At 38.3% G+C, this 12,060-nt stretch overlaps 1 protein-coding gene across 2 annotated transcripts in view; it reads right to left on the minus strand.

Annotated features, from left to right (window-relative positions):
* Nucleotides 1–12,060, minus strand: part of TM2D1 (TM2 domain containing 1) — a 48,251-nt gene that overhangs the window by 21,030 nt on the left and 15,161 nt on the right. The window contains exons 4-5 of one of the 2 annotated variants that reach the window (XM_011988926.1): nt 8,872–8,963; nt 2,345–2,418 (exon numbers count right to left, since the gene is read on the minus strand). In XM_011988926.1, coding sequence (XP_011844316.1) covers nt 2,345–2,418; nt 8,872–8,963 — 166 coding nt within the window. Of the gene's footprint in view, nt 1–2,344; nt 2,419–7,543; nt 7,901–8,871; nt 8,964–12,060 lie in introns of those variants that run through there. The other variant, XM_011988927.1, reaches the window with a different exon arrangement.

The raw sequence follows: 12,060 nt of genomic DNA on the forward strand, positions 1-12,060 counted from the left end.
AGACAAGAAAGGCAAGAAAGAGAGAGAGAGAGGAAAGAAAAGAAAGAAAGAAAGAAAGAAAAGAAAGAAAGAAAGAAAGAAAGAAAGAAAGAGAGAGAGAGAAAGAAAGAAAGAAAGAAAGAAAGAAAGAAAGAAAGAAAGAAAGAAAAGAAAGAAAGGAAAAGAAAAGAAAAGAAAAGAAAAGAAAAGAAAAGAAAAGAAAAGAAAGAGAAAGAGAGAGAGAGAGAAAGAGAGAGTGAGTGAGTCATGGAGAGAATGGGGAAGGAAAGAAAAATAAAAAAATGAGCCAGGGCCACGCGCAATGGCTCATGCCTGTAATCCCAACACTTTGGGAGGCTGAGATGACAGGATCACTCGAGCCCAGGAATGCTCCTCTAAAACTGATGATGTCAACATCAAATGTGAAATATGTTAAATGACATGAAGAATAAGGCTACCCATCTTATTTGGCTATGCTTGAAATGGATTTATTATAATCTCCCTCAATTTGAAAGCAGTCTAAACTGACCACACCTGTGAAAATGTCTTATTTAGGGAAATTTACTGCAGATGTTTACACACTCTATTTCTTAATGTGATAAACTCCTAATCCCAGATGATCTTTAAGTTAAATAACTAGAGGCCAGGTGCAGTTGCTCATGCCTGTAATAATAGCCCTTTGGAAGGCTGAGGTGGGCAGATTGCTTGAGCTCAGGAGACCAGCCTGGGCAGCATGGCAAAACCTCATCTCTTCAGAATATACAAAAATTAGCCGGGTATGGTGGTGCACACCTGCAGTCTCAGCTACTTGGGAGGCTGAGGTGGGAGGATCGCTTAAGCCCAGGAGGCAAAGACAGAGGTTGCCAGTGATCTCAGATCACACCACTGCACTCCAGCCTATGCGACAGAGTGAGACCCTGTCTCAAAAAAAAAAAAAAAAAAAAAAAAAAAAGTTTTTATTGTAAAAAGTTCAGGTATAAATGAATCAGAAAGCAGTGGCTGAATCAAATTAGTTCTATAGTTCTATAATTTGATATAACTAAAGCTACAATGCAATAATATCACCAAAGAACCCAGCATGAAAATATTAACTAAATGGTTCAGTTTCAAAGACACTTTGAATTGTGAGTATCTTAACTCAAAGAATCCCAATAATACATTAAATTCCTTGGATCCTCACTGAAAGTGAGAAACTCATTTCTAAGCATATGTGCACAAGTACCTTAGCCTCTTCATGCCTGCATGCCTGTCCCACAGTCAGAGAAGGCAGGATATTTGGTTAGGCATATGTTTACGAGTACAGACAGGAAAATTCCAACTTTAAAACCAAATATTTTCCTTGTTTAATTCTGGTATCTTATTGGTCCATATGCTGCCTCCTCCTCACAGTATGGTATCCCAATCTCCTAGATTGTGACTTTCTTTTAAAGCATAATGATAACATCAAGCAGACAGAATTGAAGAGTGGAAGTACTATATGAGAAAGCAGAGCAAAACAGATGATGCTCTAAATGCACACTGACACACTTGCTGAAGATGTTAGGTGCTCCCTAAATGCTTGTTGAAATGCTGTTTGTCAACATTTGTTGTGAAAAATTCATCTCTTTCTCTAAGAATCCTCATGAGTTAACCACAATCAGTTCTACATAATTTAACAGAAAACATCTGGTGGCACTTTCAAATGTTACGGACAGCATTTCACAAACTATGCCTGCCCCCAGCTTCACTGCAGCAGGAGAAAATGAGGCTAAGGAGAAAAGCAAGATAAGTTATCAGGAGAGCCCCAAACATGTGTATCATTTGTTTATACATATCTGGTCTACATTCTCAGATTTTCTAAAGAACGCCCCCCGCCTTTTTTTTTCCTTTTTAGCTTAAGCTAGCTGGATTTCAGTTTCTGTAATTTGCAAACAACACAATACTAGGATAGAAGGCCTGTCCAGTGCAAAAGAAAATCTTGTCTCTGCCTCCACAATGTCCATATGTATAACAGAATCCTATCAATGCTTTTATGGTAATTGACAAGGTGACAGTAACCATGAGGAAAAGAAACGGTCTGAAAAACAACCACAATCCCTCTTGGAGACAACATATATTAAAAAGCTTTTGAGAAGTTATTCAGTAAAGAAACTTCTTTAACTCAGTTGAACTCACATTTACAAATCATATTTGAGCATGGAATTTTTTAATGAACTTCTTATGTCTTTGAGAACTACTAACTGGTAGAGCACTAGTACATGAAGACAAATGAAAACAACCATTCATATCTGTTTCCTTGTATACTAATCATTTTAAGTATAACAGGAGATCACAGAACTCAATTTTGAATGTAAAAGTAGTTTATATTCTAGATTGAGAAACTTACCTGCATTGAAATAAGAATGAAATCAATTAGGCTCCCAATTCCACAAAATCCTACAGTGCAAAACTTTAACAAACCTAGAAAAGAAGGTAAAGTCATTTATAATCTGGAAAGTCTTCTAAATATTAACGAACTGTTCCATTTTCCAATACACCATTATTTTACATATATATATATATATATAATGCTCTTTATATCAAGAACATAAAAGTAACACTTTAAAAAATCAAATCTTCATCTGAAAATGAGAAGAGTTTAAAGGAACCCTCTACATAGAAATGCCAAAAAATAATGTATTAGTTCCCTTAACAAATAAACATTAGTAACTGAAAAAAAACCTCAATATAATCTAACAAAATTTCTAGGAGAAAAGGCCTAAGGAAATAATCTTTAAATCTCAATACACCAGTTACAAAACATCTTTTAGTCCTAAAATCCTTAATTACTTATTTAGACTTCATACATTATGTGACCCAAAATTCACTATACATTTGGAGAGTTAAAATATATAAATTGTCATGCCAAAAAAAAAAAAATCAGGAAAAAACACTGCTCTTGTTGTAAAATTGCAAAATTTTATTAGCAATCCAATTACCTTTAATTTATCTTACATATTTCTTTTCCTAAGGATCTCCTGTTTATTAGCTCTATAGTCAAAATCAACAACTCTGTGCTGATCACTATATACAGCTTTGTCCTTGGTCCCAACCCAAGAGCTCAGATGCTAAAATAGATGATAACAGAGTATCTAATATGAGACATCTACAACAATATGACCCAAAAACAATTGTAAGAGGCGGATTGGGGTGGCCTGGGGGTGGGATGATTAATCTCTTATGAATTTAAACTTGAGTTTCTTACAAGACATCTCATATGAGATATAAAAATGGTATAAGACAAGACTCTTTGTGAAAATGTAGTTCCATATATCAACTACAAATAGATGCCAGCTAAAACTCCTGTGAGGATGAGATCACCTCCCACAACCTGAGAATACACAAATAAGATTGAACTATGTTGGGACATTAGATGACTTTTTCCCCCACATATAGCAGAATAATGTTGTAAGTACAGAAATAACACGGTGGCAATAAGTTAATAACTATTAAAATACAGAAATAACTAAAAATTTTGCTTTTCGTTTTCCTCAAAACACTTACTTACCTAACATTTTATCTTTGATTACTATCTGTCGCATAGAAGCCCCATTAGGGCAGGGCCTTTTATCTGTTTTCTTTACTCCTGTGTCCTTAGTGCCAACGACACTGCCTGGCACATAGTAAATGCTCAATATTTGTTGCATAAATTGACAAATATTCTCATATTTCTGCTTCCCAAACACTCCCATCATTCCATCCATTACCTTAATAATAACTCCCTTCGTTTTTTCATTAGTCGCATGGTACTATAGTAACCCAAAGAAAATTGTCTGCTGAGATTTTATCCACTCAGTGTATTTTATATTTCCGAAATGTATTCCTCTTCACATAGCATGTTAGTAGAAATTTGAGAATGTCATAGTTTTTCTTTCTTCAATTTGTTTATAAAAAAGAACACTGGCCAGGTGCAGTGGCTCATGCCTATAATCCCAGCACTTCGGGAGGCTGAGGCAGGTGGATCCCCTGAGGTCAGGAGTTCGAGACCAGCCTGGCCAACATGGTGAAACCCTGTCTCTACTAAAAATACAAAAATTATCCAGGCATGGTGGCATACGTCTGTGATCCCAGCCACCCAGGAGGCTGAGGCAGGAGAATCACTTGAACCTGGGAGACAGAGGATGCAGTGAGCCGAGACTGCACCACCGGACTCCAGCCTGGGCAACAAAGGGAGACCTTGTCTCAAAAAAAAAAAAAAAAAAAGAGAGAGAATATTAAGTATGGTCCCTCTAAAGTTATATCTTTAACTGCTAATCCATGAAGAATAGGTAATCACATCAGGGCTTTGGCTTTTATTGTGCCATTTTCAAGATTGTTCTTCCTTTTAGGCCACTTCTTTAGAGAAGTCTTCCCTAACCTGCCTGTCTGAAGCCACATGCCACCCTATCCCTGCCCCGTAACCCACTATGCTCGGCTACTTTTTAAAATTTTTTGTAGGGACAGGGTCTCACTATGTTGCCCAGGCTAGTCTTGAACTCCTGGGATAACGTGATCTCCTGTCTTGGCCTCCCAAAATGCTTGGATTACAAGTCATCACATCTGGCCTAAATTTCTTTTTTTTATTTTTATTTTTTTTCTCATACCTCTCAGGGATGAATGAAGGTTTTGATTATAATAACTGTAGTAGCAGAAATAGTGACAACAAAAGTTGTTGCTGGGCTAACATTTATCAAATGTATCTTACCTCGCTTAATTCTTATTGCCCTTCCTATCTGTGTTCATAAAGTATTTTTATATTTGAAAACGTAAAACGAGGTTAAGGTGGCATTATTGGAAACTTCATTACTAAAATTATCCTTTGCCTTAAATTTGTAGAAATAGATAGACCATAGTTAACATCACACGTTTGGAGTAAGATATGCTGTAAGTCACTGCAATGATTAAACCTTCAAGTTTTTTTTTAACACTGAACTGGTAAGTTTAAATGTGTTACTCCAGGAGTTTCTTTCTTTTCTTTCTTTCTTTCCTTCTTTTCCTTTCTCCTTTTTTCCTCCTTCCCTTCCTTCTTTCCTTTGCAGTTTCTCACTATTTCCAAGGGTCTCACTGTGTTGCCCAAGTTGGCCTTGTACTCCTGGCCTCAAGTGATCCTCCTGCCTTGGCCTCCCAAAATGTTGAAATTACAGGTTTGAGTCACCACACCCAGCCTCTTGATTTTTTAAAACAGCTTTATTGAGCTATAAATGACATACATTAAAATGACATACAATGACATCAATGACATACAATGACATACAATGTACATATTTAAATGTACTATTTGATAAATTTGACACTTGTAAACACCTGTGAAACAATCACTATAATAAAAAAAGAACATATCTGTCACCCCTAATAGTTTCCTCACGCCCCTTTGTAATTTCTATTTCTTGTCTCTCCTTGCCCCAGTCTTTCCCCAGCAAGCACTTATCTGCTTTCTGTCACTATAAATTTGTTAGTTCCTTAAACTTTTAAATATCATCTCTGATCTGTTCTCTAATTTCCTTAAATGTATTACTCCAGGTGTAGGTAATATTTACCAGTTCCAAACAAAGATATTCTTCCCTTATCTAATATTTTATCTTAGCAGAAACCTCTCATGTTCATTTTTGTGAAGCATCCTTAAGAAGGGGTTCTGTAGCAAAATATCTAGATTTTCTTAAATTCCTTACTCTGTTATGGGTGTTATTACATTACTTTCCCAATAAACATATTTCTATGTCATTATTTTAAATGGCACATAGTATTCTGCCCTGTTATACACTGTACCTTAATTTTCTGAGACAGTTCCTCCCTAGTGAACATTTAGCCTGTTTCTAGCTTTTTTGATATTCATGACAAATATTTATCAGAGTCTTACCGTCTGTCAAGTTCTGTTTAGGACACCAACTTGCATAAGACAGATGAGGCTTCTGCCTTTAAGAATGTATATTCGAGGCCAGGCACTGGCTCACGCCTGTAATCCCAACACTTTGGGAGGCCAAGGCAGGCAGATCACCTGAGGTTGGGAGTTTGAGACAAGCCTGACCAACATGGAGAAACCCTGTCTCTACTAAAAATACAAAATAAGCTGGGCGCATGCCTGTAATCCCAGCTACTCGGGAGGCTGAGGCAGGAGAATCATTTGAACCCAGGAAGTGGAGGTTGCGGTGAGCTGAGATCGCACCATTGCACTCTAGCCTGGGCAACAAGAGCAAAACTCCGCTCAAAAAAAAAAAAAAAAAAAACAGAATGTACATTCCAGAGGAAGACTGAAGTGAATGAATAAACAAATCCCTGAGGCTAACAGATTTATAATTAGCATTATGAAGGAAAAAAAAAAAGCGCTATATATAAGTAGGACTACTGCTTTTCATAACCATGAAGAAAGATTAAGTAAGTTTAGTTTTAAAATGGGATTATTTATTTATTTTTTTCTTTTTTGTAGAAATGGGATCTCACTATGTCACTATGTTGTCTCTGCTGGCCTCAAACTCCTGGCCTCAAGCAATCCCCCCACCTCAGCCTGTTGAGTAGCTGAGTCTATGGGCACATACCACTGCACCCGGCAAAAAACTGAATTTTAGATTTTGTCTATAACTACTTTCATTGCAGTCAACATTGTATTACGTAGTTAAGAATTTTTTTTAAGGCAGTGATCATTTAAAATAAAAATGCCTAAATTTCTTAACCTTGGATTCTTAATAGAAATTAAAATTTATTTAAAATATTTATAAATTTTAAACTGGCCAGGCACTGTGGCTCTTCCCTGTAATCCCAGCACTTTGGGAGGCTGAGGTGGGAGGACAGCTTGAGCCCACGAGTTCAAGAGCAGCCTGTGCAACATGGCGAAATCCCATCTCTACAAAAAAATACAAAATTAAGTCAGGCGTGGTGGTACATGCCTGTAGTCCCAGCTGCTCGGGCAGAGCTGAGGACGGAGCATACCTTGAGCCCAGGAGGCTAAGGTTACAGTGAGCCGAGATCGCACCACTGCACTCCAGCCTGGGCAACAGAGTGAGACCCTGTCACAAAAAAAAAGAAAAAGAAAAAATATTTTATTGCTTCTGATACCTAAAAGGATAACTTCTGATATCTAAAGGACCCAACTCCACAGCAAGGTACTCAAAGCATTTTATAATCGGACCACAGACTACCTCTGTAGGCAGTGTCACCTCCTGCAATGTTCCTGCTACACAATCAGCTAAATTATTCCCTCATCTCTCAGTGTACACCTATACACTTTACACATGCTGTTCCCTGCCATGCCTTCAACTTCTGTAATCTTTTCATCCTTCAAAACCTAGCTCAAATGTCACCACATCTAAGAACTTCCTTCAGTCAACTGCGTCAGTCCCTTTTCCTTACTCTCATAGCACTTTGTTATGGTTCTGCTATGGTGCTGTACCATAAATTGGCCTACTAACATGTTTATTTTATTTTTAACCAATATACACTGTGACCTTCATCATTATTTCCATATCATTTAGTTATTTAAATGTTGAATGTTTAATTAAACAAGTATATATAGTACTTTATGACTTTTACTTAGGAACTTACAACACTGAGTTTTAGTACAGCTATCAGAAATATACCTACCATCAACCCCACAGTGAAGACTTCTCTTTGATCTTTTGTGGGTAGCAACATGGAAGAAATAAGGTTAGCTTTGCTAGCTAGAAGGCAGAGCATTCAAAAACTTTAAATTTGCTCAGTGAAGGGCTAATATAGAAGCAGACTACTACAGTAAATAAAGCATGATCTCTGGAGCCAGAAAATTTGGGTTCAAATTGAGGTCACTAGCTGAGTGTCCTTGGGTAAATCTCTTAATCTCGTGACAATTTTCCTATCCATAAAACAAAGATGATAACAACAAATATGTCACAGAATAAAGGAAAGCCTCTAGACTCAGTAAATCCCTTAACCTCTCTGGTGACAGTTTCCCTACCTGTTAAAGAGGATTTAAAGAGGATGATAAACTCAGAGGGTTGTAAGGCTTCAATAAGGGCAGGCATGTGAAAGTACTGTTTAAACAAAAGCTATCGTAAAAATGTAAATAGTTTTCATAAGCATTAGTAACTACGGTAAATGTGATTACAGCAAGAAGGAAGATATAGAGAGCGGGGCTAAGGGTGATAGAAGTCAGGGCTCCCACTCCAGCTCAAGCTGGTCACCAAAGTTCCAACCCCAACTTGTTCTAAAAGAAGTGCATAGTTGTATTTTTTTTTTTTTTGAGACAGAGTCTTGCTCTGTCACCCAGGCTGGAGTGCAGTGGTGTGATCTCGGCTCACTGCAACCTCCGCCTCCCAGGTTCAAGCAATTCTCCTGCCTCAGCCTCCCAAGTAGCTGGGACTACAGGCGCCTGCCAACACGCCCGGCTAATTTTTTGTATTTTTAGTGGAGACGGGGTTTCACCGTGTTAGCCAGGATGGTCTCGATTTCCTGACCTCGTGATCCACCCGCCTCGGCCTCCCAAAGTGCTGGGATTATAGGCGAGAGCCACCACGCCCGGCCCAAGTGCATAGTTTCTAATCCCAGGGCAGTGATGAAAAAGATTTGGGCAGAAGGAAATATTTTTTGGAGTGGCAGAGGATGTACATTTGTTCATAAAACATTTACTAAACATCCAGTGTGTGCCCAGCACTAGCAGTGACAGTTTCAGTCTACTATCTTAAGTAAATGCCTACACTATCTTCTGTGTGTTTTCATAAAGGTGAAAACAGGAAAAGTCAGTATTTCTTACCTAAGCTGAACTGTTGGGCTAACTGATAGCTCTATACTCACAGAAGAATGTTAACTACTCAACTCCAATTATACAGAACTTATAATAAATACACAGAGATTTAATCTATAAGAACACATACAATTCACTAAAATGTAGGTTTCATAAGGATTTTTTTTTTAATCAAACATACGCACCCAAGGCAGGGTATCCAAGGTAAAATCGATCTGCTCCCAACCATCCAAGAAAAAGAGACAATGCGACTGCCACTTTGTATGAATAGCCATTTCTGCAAAAAATTAAAATCTGAGTGTCATATTCATATATTTCCAGTGTGGACATTTTAGAAAACAAAATTATTAACTACTACTTATTTGTTAATTGGTTCCTTCACTCACTCAATTAATGTTTTTTGGATGCCTACTGTATGTCAGGCACTATTCTAGGCTACTGAAATGTATTAATGAATAAAAACAACAAAGATCCCTATTCCCGTGGAGCTCACAGGCTAGTGATAATAAGCAATAAACACAAATATATTTAAAAAGTAAATTATATGTTAGAAAGTCAAAAATGTTACGGAAAAAAAGAAGTAGAGCAGGCTGTGTAGAATGCCAGGAGCCATTTAAATGGCGTGGTAAGAGTAGGCCTCATTGAGAAGGTGATATTTGAGCAGAGACCTGAGGGAAGTGAGTGAGATGGCCATGCCATGCTTCTGAGGAAAGAGTGTCACAGGTAAAAGAGACAGGCAGAACTATCAATTTGAAGTCAAATTTCATCATGTAAGATCCCTGCTCATAATCCTCTTTCGTGTGTGTGTGTGCCTGTGTGTTTATTGGACTGCATATTTGTATGAGTTAGAAAAAGTAGTAAGTGGCCCAGAGATCCTGTTTATGTGTCTAACGTTCTAAGGATGTCAAACTTTATGCTGAAGGCAGTAGCACCCCATCTACAATGGAACAGGGCGCCAAACTAGAAGCAGAAAAATAATTTAGAAGGCAATGCAAAAACTAACGCTGAAATCTAATGGGCAGTAACAGTGGGAGAAAGAAGTGAACAAAATTGGGAAATACTAACAAGGCAGAAGCAAACAGGCTACATGTGGGGAATAAGGGAAAAGGAGAAGTCAAGAATGACTCCAAGACGGGCACAGTGGCACACGCCTGTAATCCCAGCACTTTGGGAGGCCGAGGTGGGTAGATCACCTGAGGTCAAAAGTTCGAGAACAGTTTGGCCAACAGAGTGAAACACAGTCTCTACTAAAAATACAAAAATTAGCTGGGCGTGGTGGCAGGCGTCTGTAATCCCAGCTACTTGGGAGGCTGAGTCAGGAGAATCGCTTGAACCCAGGGCGGAGGTTGCAGTAAGCCAAGATCGCTCCATTGTACTCCAGCCTGGGCAACAGAGTGAGACTCTGTCTCAAAAAAATAATAAAAAATAAGTAATGAATCCAAAAGTTTCTGCTTAAGAAACTGGGTAGAACTGGTGCCATTCAATGAGACGAAGGAGGAAAGAATTTGAAGAAAAAGAAAACAAATGCAATTTTAGACCTTATATATATAAAATATATATAAAGATGGTAATATATTGATATTCAATTCAATTTTATTTCTTTTTTTTTTTTGAGATGGAATCTCACTCTGTTGCCCAGGCTGGAGTGCAGTGGTGTGATCTCGGCTCACTGCAGCCTCTGCCTCCCAGGTTCACGCGATTCTTCCACCTCAGCCCCCCGAGTACCTGGGAGTACAGGTGCGCACCACCACACCTGACTAATTTTTGTATTTTTAGTAGAAATGGGGTTTCACCATGTTGGCCAGGCTGATCTCAAACGCCTGGCCTCAAGTGAACCACCCGCCTCGGCCTCCCAAAGTGCTGGGATTACAAGCATGAGCTACCACGCCTGGTCCAATTCAATTTTAGACCCCTATATATATATATAGTATATAAAAGATAGTTAACATATTGATATTCAATTCAATTCAATTTTAGGACTTATATATATATATGCAATATATATAAAGATTGCAATATATTTTATATGTTAGAGAGCTTAAGAAACAATGGGGCCAGATGTGGTAGCTCACTCCTATAATCCCAGCACTTTGGGAGGTTGAGGCGGTTGGATCATATGAGGCCAGGAGTTTGAGACTGGCAGCCTGGCCAACATGGTAAAACCCCATCTCTACTAAAAATACAAAAATTAGCCGGGCGTGGTGGTACATGCCTGTAGTTCCAGCTACTTGGGAGGCTGAGGCATGAGAATCGCTTGAACCTGGAAAGCAGAGGTTGCAGTGAGCCAAGATCACGCCACTGCACTCCTGCCTGGGTGACAGAGCAAGACTGTCTCCAAAAAAAACAAAAAAGAAAAAAAGAAAAAAAAACAAAGGGAGAGTTGGGCACAGTGACATGTGCCTGTAGTCACATGCCAGTGTGTCCAGCTCTCCCACTGTTGTGCCTAATGAACATTACCATATTTATATATATGTTATATATGATATAAAATATATAATTATATTATATATGAAGATGGTAATATATTTTACATTAAATATTATATTGCATATTTAAGATGTTAATGTTATATATTATATATTACTATATACAATATACTAGTATATATTATATATAAGCATATATATGTTTTACATAATTTTGTTTTTTTTTTTTTTTGAGATGGAGTTTCGCTCTTGTCACCCAGGCTGGAGTGCAATGGCACAATCTCGGCTTACTGCAACCTCCACCTCCCGGGTTCAAGCAATTCTCCTGCCTCAGCCTCCCAAGTAGCTGGGATTACAGGCACCCGCCACCATACCCGGCTAATTTTTGTATTTTTAGTAAGACAGGGTTTCACAGTGTTACCCAGGCTGGTCTGGAACTCCTGACCTCAGGTGATCTGCCCGCCTTGGCATCCCCAAGTGCTGGGATTACAGGCATGAGCCACTGTGCCTGGCTATTTATATATATTAAATCTGAGGTCTAAAATTGAATATAAAACATATCACCAACTTTTTATATGGCACGTATATATACAAAGATGGTGAGAGAAGCCAAAGGGGTGGATGAATGAAAAAGGAAAAAGGACCAAGGACATCAAGACTTAAGGAAGAAGCAAAGAAATAAGAATGAAGGGACACAGAAGAGTGTTTTATACTATAAGCCAAAAAAAGAAAGTGTTTTAGGGTTTTTTTTTTTTTTTTTTTTTGAGATTTAGTTTCACACTTGTTGCTCAGGCTGGAGTGCAATGGCACAATGTTAGCTCACTGCCACCTCCGCCTCCTGGGGTTCAAGTGATTCTCCTGCCTCAGCCTCCCAAGTAGCTAGGATTACAGGCGCCCACCACCACTCTGGGCTAATTTTTGTATCTTTAGTAGAGATGGGGTTTCACC

Source organism: Mandrillus leucophaeus, unplaced genomic scaffold (assembly GCF_000951045.1).
Source record: "Mandrillus leucophaeus isolate KB7577 unplaced genomic scaffold, Mleu.le_1.0 Scaffold341, whole genome shotgun sequence".
NCBI lineage: Eukaryota > Metazoa > Chordata > Mammalia > Primates > Cercopithecidae > Mandrillus > Mandrillus leucophaeus.